Source organism: Beta vulgaris, chromosome 9, assembly GCF_026745355.1.
Source record: "Beta vulgaris subsp. vulgaris cultivar EL10 chromosome 9, EL10.2, whole genome shotgun sequence".
Classification (NCBI taxonomy): Eukaryota; Viridiplantae; Streptophyta; class Magnoliopsida; order Caryophyllales; family Amaranthaceae; genus Beta; species Beta vulgaris.
In genome coordinates this window covers 5,881,596-5,891,753 of record NC_079210.1, presented here as the reverse complement: position 1 = coordinate 5,891,753, position 10,158 = coordinate 5,881,596, and the positions used below count along the sequence as shown (strand labels likewise).

Genomic DNA, 10,158 nt, shown 5'->3' with positions numbered 1-10,158 from the left:
AATTGTATTTATTTCATTTTGATATGTATTTGTTTAGTTTCTACTTCTATTGTAGATGTCGTATGACTTTGAATCAATGAATTAATGAATTAATGTTATTTTCAACAAAAAAAAACACAAACTCCATTTTTATCATATGAGTAATCCAATTAATTCATACTAGTAATGTCATTTAATCTATGAGTAACCTAATTTAATCTTATGAGTAAACCAATTAATTCATACTAGTAACCTCATTTATTTATACAAGTAACTTCAATAACTCATACGAGGAACCTTATTTAATCATAAGAGTAACCCCAAAGGTTTACAAAAGTAACCGCATTTGCTTATAAGAGTAACCTCATTCATTCATAAAAAATATAAACTATTTCGTAACCTCATTTCTTCACAAAAGTAACTTCGTTTTTTCATACGACTAACCTCATTAGTTCACAATATTAACCTTATTTAATCATATGATGATCCTATTTGATCAAGTAATCCCAATTGTTCACAAAAGTAATCCCATTTCATTATATGAGTAACCCCATTTTTATCATATGGGTAACCTAATTAATTCATACTAGTAATGTCATTTAATCTATGAGTAACCTCATTAATCTTATGAGTAACCCAATTAATTCATACTAGTAACCTCATTAATTTCTACAAGTAACTTCAATAAATTATACGAGTAACCTCATTTAATCATACGAGTAACCCCAAAGGTTCACAAAAGTAACCGCATTTGCTTATAAGAGTAACCACATTTCTTTATAGGAGTGACACATTTTATTGTTAAAATTAACCACATACTCGTACAAGTAACACCATTTGGTCATAAGAGTAACTCCATCTATTCATATGAGTAACTCCATTTGTTTATAAGTGTTTGTGCATAAGGGTTAATTTCAAAAAGTCATATCTCACAGCACACTTAATATTTTGATAAGATTTCAGTTGGAGATGAAAATCTGGCTCGATAGCTTTCCAACGTATGGTTAAAAACTCGATTACAATGAGAAACGAGTAAGATGAAAATGAGCTGACGGGCTAACAGCGTGTCGCGCAGGCGGCCACATCTGTAACTTCTCGTGTGGCCGGCCTCATATAAGAATTTGTGGGTTTTTTTAGGAGTTTTTGTGGGGATATACCAGGATAATAGGATATTTTGTGACGATATACCTCACTAATTTTTTTTGTAGGGATATACCAACCTAAATTTAAATTTTGTTAAAAGGTACTAAAAACACGATTTTCGGCGAGGAAGTCAATTTTCCAGCCTTTGACTTTGTAGGAACTCGCAAGTGAGCCACAAATTGACAGTGGGGAAGTTGGAGGAAAATGAATGTAATAGAAGCAATTGAATATCACGCACTATACAAAGAATAATTAAGCAAGTCAAAGGTCGAAAATTTGAATTTCTCGTTAGAAATAGTGTTTTTGGTACCTTTTAAAAAAAACTTAAATTTAGGTTGGTATATCCCCACAAAATGATTTAATACCCTGCTATATCCCCGCAAAAACTCTTTTTTTAATTGCACCATATCGTTTTCACGTTTGGCGAGAATGTCAATATCTATGAATGTGCATAGTATTTGAAATCCTTGCATTGAGACGAATTTATTAATACCTCACTTGACTATGTTTTTTCTTATATAATGATGCGAGATAGGTTAACAATAAAGTTGGTTGATGGATAGTGCAAAAACAAATGGTGGAATAAAAAAAAAACAGAGGAAGTATATGTAGTATTTGCATATACTTAGACACACTTCTCACTAAAAGTTCTCTCATTAAAGGAAAATGTGTGTTATTTTATGATGGATGAAGTATTACATATAAAGTAGGATAACCTCTAGGGAGTATTTGGTCCATATGATTCTGGTATGAGGTATGGGTTTAGAATGAGCAAAACTCATACCTAGTGTTTGTTTAATAAATTGATAAATTTAAAACCCATAACTGAAGCTCATAAAGTATGAGGTTTAGAAACCCAAGGGAGGAGGTGGGTATTGATAGACGTGCGCGCACCTAACAAAAATAAATAACCTAACTAATCCTCCTAACTATGTAGTAGAGTAAGTCAGAGTCGATCCCACAAAGAGAAAGTTGTTCTATGATTAGCCATTAAATAATGGTAAGACTAAAGGAGATTAATATCAATGATCGTCGAATGAACTATACTAATCAATCTATAAATAAAAGACTCTCTATTAGTATAATAATATCAATGATCAAAGAAAGGTTGATTCTTGAAGAAAAATGAAGATCTACAAGTTTTTCTCTCTAACTTCTCTCTAGAAATCCTAAAAAAGTGTATATAATAATACTATCCCGTCATTAAACAAATAAAAGAGTATTTATAACTTTATAAAATAATAAAATCGGCTTCGCAAAACGCATTGACGTGTAACAATAAAAAGTAGTATACGAAAATAAGCTACTGTAAATCAAAAGGACACGGACGTGTCAAAACTCAAAATTGACACGGACGTGTTGCCCTGTAATCGTCGGATTTCTCAACTCAACTTCGAACAACTATAACTTTTGATACATAGCTCCATTTGACGCATGTAATATATCATTGAAAAGCTATTCAAGTATAGTTTTCAAACCATTTAGAATCACCTTATTATCATTTTTGTGTCAAAAGTTATGGGTATAATGGTGCAAATGTGTCATATTTCTCACAAGTACATGCACAAAGTCCTTTATATCTTCTTCAATTCCAATCCGTTTTGAGCATGTAATATATCGTTTTGAAGGTAACACAAGTGTCACAATCATCATGTCCTCAAAAAGGAGTCCAAAGTACCTGAAATTACATTAAAATACCAAACAACTCGTGAAAGCACAATATCTTATAAAATGGGACCTAAATATGCAAAAATACAATGTAGATGCTCTAATGCTACATGAAAATGCACTCTAATATGCAACTAAATAATGTTAGAATATGTACTTATCAAGTATGACTCATACCAATACCTTTAGGTATCAAATAAATGAAAATATTTTAATTTCAAATGAAACCAAACACATGGTATTAGGTATCAAGTTCTGAACCTATAACACCTTGATTTCATTGCTGATTCCAAACTCATATCACTAAATGAACCAAACGCCTAAAGTTGGCCATATATCGATCATGGACAAAAATCTAAAAAAATTAAAAAATAAAATAAGCTATCCAAAGTAATTCCAACTTGGCAACTGATTGTTTACATAGTTTGTGGCCTAGATTAACCCTACAAAAAAATATCCAGCAACAAAATCTTGCAATCCTAGATGGCCAAAAATCAGCCTCTCTTATCAGTTATCACTCAAAAATCCACGAGGAAAATCTACACATCAGGATGATGACCAATAGGATAGTAGTGATGTGTATTTTTCCTCATCCACATCTTAATTCATAACCCACATTACTATATAAAATCCCACTCTTGGCCCTTAAGAATTACAATCACTTGAAGGCAACCACCAGCTTACATAACCCATACCAGCAAACCAGAAAAACAGAAAAACAAAAAAAAAAGGTAGAAGGCATGGCAACCTCAACTATCCAACAATCTGCATTTGCTGGGCAGACCATCTTGAAGCCCCAGAATGAGCTCGTCCGCAAGTTCGGTGGCAACGGAGGCCGTGCTTCGATGCGTCGCACTGTCAAGAGCGCCCCTCAAAGCATATGGTAAGTTCTTGTACAAGATATACAATACTAGCTCATTAATACTTCATGTTATTCTGTTAGAGATATAAGATATAATCAGTATCGGAAAATATATGTTTCCGATACTGATTATATCTCATATCTCTAACATATTCATATAGATTGATTTAAAGTAATAGGGTATTGGTTGGATTTAGATTTTATTAAGTGGATTCAACCCATGTAAGAAAATGAGTAAAGTATTTGAGACAGTCTTGAAAAAAAATTAGAGGGAGTTCTTTCCAAACCATCTAAACTGCTCTAAATTCTCAATATATAATTTCAATATCTACTAACTTTGATAGTTTTACTAATATGTAACGAAAGATATTGGTCGTTAAAGTAGTACATTAAAGTTTGTAAAAGACAAACATGATAATTATCTGAAGACATAAGGAGTATAAACTATTCTAGATGTGCTAACAGTTGCTAATAACAACTTACACGACAATAGTTAGTATGATCTTATAACTTGCAAGTAGCTCTTGTGATATAAACTTTTAATACTAATCATGGAGGAAGAAGTGAAAAAATCACATCATATTGAAACAGAGTTATATGCTTGCTACTTCAATCTATACATTTGTTGGAAGATTATTTCCATAGTAAATTACATGTAACAAGCCACATTTCACAAAATACATGTTCCATTGAAAAATAAAATCAACTACATAATTGTACAGCCTTTAATAAGTTAAAAATCATACATAATTACATGCTCTTCAGTTTTCTAATAAGTTGAAATTCCAATGCAAAAATCCCAGGAATAGTTAATTAGTTATATGGTGAATGAGTAAATAACATATGTTGGAACTGATATGCAGGTACGGTCCTGACCGTCCCAAGTATTTGGGTCCCTTCTCAGAGCAGACCCCATCATACCTTACTGGAGAGTTCCCTGGTGACTACGGTTGGGACACTGCTGGACTATCAGCAGACCCTGAAACCTTCGCTAAGAACCGTGAGCTCGAGGTGATCCACTCTAGGTGGGCAATGCTTGGTGCCCTGGGATGTGTATTCCCTGAAATCCTGTCTAAAAACGGTGTCAAATTCGGCGAAGCTGTGTGGTTTAAGGCTGGATCACAAATCTTCCAGGAAGGTGGACTTGACTACCTAGGCAACCCAAACCTGATCCATGCCCAAAGCATCCTTGCTATCTGGGCTAGCCAAGTAGTCCTTATGGGTTTGATCGAGGGCTACCGTGTTGGTGGTGGGCCATTGGGTGAAGGGCTCGACAAGCTCTACCCAGGTGGAGCTTTTGACCCACTTGGTTTGGCAGATGATCCAGAGGCCTTTGCTGAGCTCAAGGTTAAGGAGCTCAAGAACGGAAGATTGGCTATGTTCTCCATGTTCGGGTTCTTCGTGCAAGCTATTGTTACTGGAAAGGGTCCCATTGAGAACCTCTCAGACCACCTTGCTGACCCAGTGGCTAACAATGCCTGGGCCTTTGCCACCAACTTCGTTCCTGGAAAGTGAAAAGTAACTAGGATGTATGTATAATCACTTAATGAGGAATAGTGTGAACAAATGTATGTTTTCGAGTTATGGCTGTGAACTTTGAGTTGTGCAGATGATGCAACCTTGTATTTGCTGAAGCCGTGGAATGTAAGGACTAATTTACAACAATGGATCATCAATCACCCAAATATTAACTACTGTATTACTATTAATTAACATCATTACAAGCCTATTTCAATTTAATCGAACCAATTACATCCCATATATCAGTGAATACATGATGGCAGTCTAGAACCTACAGGCTAAAACGCACAGCGAACACACAAAAACTAAACGGAAGAAGATATACTAACTTATATCACACAACAATTCAGTACTAAAACACTTCCAACTGTCGCTTAATTTATTTGAATCATACCACATTCGTCAGTCAGCACTTGACAATATAATAGGCTCGCTTGATTACCTTCACTCGAAGCTCCACGAGTATAGCATACATATTTGATTGGAGTATCCACTAGTGGAAGTAAATGCTAAATAAACATTCTTGGTGTTGAACATTTCTGACAAGTCTATAGGGCAATATAACGAGGGATGAACTGGCCTTTTCTCACCCCATCTAGCAACCCTGACTTCAACTTGTTTCAAGCTCGCTTCATAATCAACCCAACAATGCAATCTCTTCCCACTATTCAGCTCCAACTTCACAACACTATGAGCAACCCTATTAACTGATGCAGGTCTATTCACATAAATTCCAACATGATTCACATTACCAAACTCTTGATCATAATTCGTGTCAAGTTGGACCGCCACAAAGTCCCTCGTAAAATACTTCGAGAGATACCCTTCTAAGCTCATTATAAACATAATACCATACTCATTTCTTTCAGAAGACATGGAAAATGAGAAATGAGTGCTAAAAGAGCCTTTTTTTGTGAGCCTAATGGGTTGTTGGTATGTCACAATACCAGCACTTAAGTTCCAGGGTTGAGTCATTTTTATATATGACCCTTCTACATCAAATGTTGCATCAAGATGAATCATGATCTCGGAGTTAAATTTTTCCGAATTCATATCAAATTTTTCGAAATGAAATGAGTCAGTTGATGAACGAACAGCTAAAAACAAGAACACAAGGAAGCAAAAGCTGAAAAAGTACTTGAACATGTTTAGAGCCATTGTTGCTCATGTGGGGGTTCTCTTGTGAGCTTTCCTTGGATTCTTTGAGCCTTTATCGTAGTGAGTTGGGGTTGCTTATTGCATTTTGTTCCCATCTTTGGCTATCTGAACTTTTGGACAGCTTTAGTAAAACTTAGCAAACATCTCAATCAAAATGATGGTGGTCTAAAATATTGTGCTCGAATTTTAGCCTTCCATTACTCTTTATATCATATGAGTAATGAATATTACTATTTTGAATCATATCTAGTTTATTATAATAGTCTCTAGCTAATAGATAGTTATCTTCACATTCATATTTCCATCTTTGGTTAGGTTGAATTTGTTTTTAACTCCTTTATTGCTTTTTCTACAATTTGATGTTTGGCAGTTACAAAATGTAAAAGGGACAATCACATGAACGGAGTAAAATCAAGTTAGCAAATATGTCTTGATTTTCATACTAGTTATTTGTTCAATCAGTTTTAATTAAAATGTTCAATATAATCTTACTTAAACGAGCACTAGAAATGGCTTTAGAACCCCCATCAACCATTTATTATTTCGGTTTTGTTTTTGGGCTAACACTGCAGCATAACATTAAGCTAAGCCAGAGTACAGAGTTAATGGGAGATTAAATCATCAACGCTTGGAAAAACAGAAATGGTGTATCATTCCACAAATTAAAAAAGGTTACAAAGATGAATCTTTTATAACAGATAGCAAAATAAAAAACTGTCAATGGACCAACTCAACCAAAAGCTTAAGCTGATGGTTGAAGTCCTAGGAATAGATTTATACTCTATCAAACCCCCTCACGCAAGAGTCCTTTGGGTTTGAAGTGTGGATGCAGCACAGGTCTCCTTCATACCTAGCGCTAAATATTCCACGAATCCGTGACCTTTTTTTGTCACGCTGGCTCTTGATACCATGTTAAAGGACCAACTCAACCAAAAGCTTAAGTTAATGGTTGATGTCCCAGGATTAGATTTATACTCTATCAAAAGCTACACTATGCTAAATTTCCCTTACATCTTTTCTAGGAATGCAAACATGCATATGAGAATGAACAATTAACTTTGCATCTCTCTTGATCCTAGATGACAACTGACACGGCAGCTATATCAGCTGAATGTAAGAAGAAGACCTTATTATCTTCAGCTTGAAGAAAAACCGTACTAACGCCCTTTGTGAATAGAAAAAGAAGGGAGAAAATGTTTTCAGCGCGACAGAACCAGTATAATATCTGGCTACATCGAAGTTCTGACATGCGGAGATTCCAGCGAACCAACAGCACAAGTAACAGATGAAATGGGACTCCCGACTCCCCACTCGCGTATGCAGACAACAAAACAAATAATCACACATTGTGTGAAGGCTACTGGCAAATCTCCATATATCATAGTAAGCTTTGTCCTCCAGAATGTAAAAACACCATTGCGTCTAGTATGGTACGAACTACGAAGCCCAACTAAAGGTTGTTTTCTACCAAAGTACACTTACTGCGCCTGGAGACATAAGTCTAATATTCTCTAGGGGTGATTGGTACACAAAAACGCGAAATATGCATTCTATTCAAAAGTGTGACATTACAATGCACTGATCTCATAATCTTTTTACAAGAATTTAGTGAGACAGTATATGAACGAGTACCTATATATCTAACTGAGCCAAAAGTTCTTTCCCTGGTTCAAAAAAACACAAACACCACCGAAGTTAAATTAGAAGATCAGGAATAACAGATACCGGTCTCCAGCTTTCTAGCAGCTTCGAGAAACTGGCCTGTAAGCTCAGCTTTTACGAGCATTAGAAGTGGCTAAACCAAAGGGCCATGTTTATTAAAAGTCAATGAGACCTCTTATCAAACTATGATAGGCTTTGGCTCCCATTTCCAAGTTGGCTTTACAACAGTAGAAGTGTTTAACTGACGGATAGTCAAATCTGCACGACATGGTCTGTTCTTAGTATAATACATGCCATGAATATTAAATCTCAAATTTGATCGTCATTGTCAATCAGATATTTATTGTACCTCTTCTCCGATCTTATATAAGTGGCCTATTTGCCATTTTCTTGCAGTACCAAATGACAGCAAAGTGGTTTAGAATGAAGGAAAGTTGTTGATTGCAATGGACAGAGAACTAAGCTCATGTCAGACACAGGCACAATCTGATGACCTGAAGCATGATAAAGGAGTAGAAATAATGGCATCCAAAACATACATGGAAATGAAAGCTTGATAGAGACGTTCAAACTTTAAAGACAAGGCTGATCAGTTAACAACATTACAATCTAACATTTTAATCGAATTAATTGCGTCCCATCTTAATGTGAAGTACAGGATGGCAGTCCAGAACCATACAATCATAGCACAGACACTACATCACACAACAACTTAACAAGAAAATAGGACATTAAAAACTACACCTACTCCAGGTACTCGAACTTCACTTATTCATATACCACAGCTTGAACAGACATTCTTCAGAACCATCAGGCATTCAGACTTAAACTCAAACCAAGCATAAGCTCACTCGAATCACCTTGACTCGAAGCTCCATGAGTATAAGTTGCATATTTGAGTGGAGAGTCCACTAGAGGACATAAATGATAGATAAACATTCTGAGTGTTAAACATTTCTGACAAGTCTATAGGGCAACATAACATGGGATCAACAGGCCTTTTCTTACCCCATTTAGCAATCCTGACTTCAACTTGTTTCGAGCTCGCTCATAATCCAGCCAGCACTGCAATCTTTTCCCAGTATTCAGCTCCAACTTCACATACCTGTTTGCAACTCTATTAACTGCTGCAGGTCTATTCACAAGGATTGCAACATGATTTAAATCACCAAACTTGGGATCATAGTTTGTGTCTATTTGGACCGCCACAAAAGCCCTTGTCAAATGTTTCGAGAGGTACCCGTTTAGGCTCAGCCTAAACAAAGTTCCATAATCATTCTTTCCAGGGGACATAGAGAATGAGAAATGAGTACTAAAAGACCCTTTTCTTGTGAAATTATTATGTTCCATAAGTTTAATGGGTTGCTTGTATGTCACAACACCAACACTTAAGTTCCAGGGTTGAGTCATTTTAATAAATGACCCTTCTACATCAAGCATTGCATTAAGATGAACTCCAATCTCTGAGTTAAATCTTATGCAATCTTTATGAAACTTTTCGAAATTGAATGAGGGTGATGAGTGAGCTGATAAAAGAGCAGACACAAACAAAAACTCAAGGATGTACAAGCTCAAAAAGTAGTTGAAAATCTTTGAAGCCATTGTTTTTCATGTAAGGTTCTCTGGTGAGCTTCCCATATGATTCTTTGAGCTTTTATTGTAGAGGAGTCAGGGTTGTTGATTGCATTTTTTTTTTCCCCATCTTTGTCTATGTCAACTTTTGGAGTACTTTCCCTTCTTATGGTATAGGCCATAGGGGTGTGGGTACTTTGAACCTAATATTTCTTGAATTGATCCCAAGTGAATTTATTAAAACTTATTCTCCTGCAACTTTTATTAAGGTGAATAGAACACACATATACTGTGGACGAATTCTGATCGTCCATTTCTCTCATTGCATGAGTAGAAAAAGTTCGAACATTTTGAATATATCTTTGTTAACATAATAGTGTCTTTCACAATAAAAAGACCGGAACACTTATATCTTTACTTTATTAAAGTAGTGTTTAATGTTGTTCGTTGTAGGGGCAGTAGGGGTATAGAGGGTGATCACTCTTATTCTCCATCTTTGGTTATGTGAAATTTTTCGAACTACAAATTTCTACTTTTTATTCCAGAACTTGGTATCTGGCACGTTACAAAATGTAGAAGGGAAAAATATCAAC

At 35.4% G+C, this 10,158-nt stretch overlaps 3 protein-coding genes across 3 annotated transcripts; 1 reads left to right on the top strand and 2 right to left on the bottom strand.

Annotated features, from left to right (window-relative positions):
* Positions 1–3,441: 3,441 nt before the first annotated feature.
* On the top strand, positions 3,442–5,317 carry LOC104883168 (chlorophyll a-b binding protein 5, chloroplastic). Its single transcript, XM_010667637.4, has 2 exons — positions 3,442–3,673; positions 4,516–5,317. The coding sequence occupies exons 1-2, from the start codon at positions 3,531–3,533 to the stop codon at positions 5,165–5,167; spliced, it is 795 nt and encodes a 264-aa protein (XP_010665939.1). The 5' UTR covers positions 3,442–3,530; the 3' UTR covers positions 5,168–5,317.
* LOC104883167 (L-type lectin-domain containing receptor kinase IV.3-like) lies at positions 4,959–6,411 on the bottom strand. Its single transcript, XM_010667636.4, has one exon. It carries the CDS (start codon positions 6,329–6,331, stop codon positions 5,618–5,620), a length of 714 nt encoding a protein of 237 aa, XP_010665938.1. The 5' UTR covers positions 6,332–6,411; the 3' UTR covers positions 4,959–5,617.
* Positions 6,412–8,039: 1,628 nt separating this feature from the next.
* LOC104883188 (L-type lectin-domain containing receptor kinase S.6) lies at positions 8,040–9,595 on the bottom strand. Its single transcript, XM_010667670.1, has 3 exons — positions 9,002–9,595; positions 8,854–8,904; positions 8,040–8,126 (listed from the first exon to the last, which is right to left on the bottom strand). The coding sequence occupies exons 1-3, from the start codon at positions 9,593–9,595 to the stop codon at positions 8,040–8,042; spliced, it is 732 nt and encodes a 243-aa protein (XP_010665972.1).
* Positions 9,596–10,158: the final 563 nt, after the last annotated feature.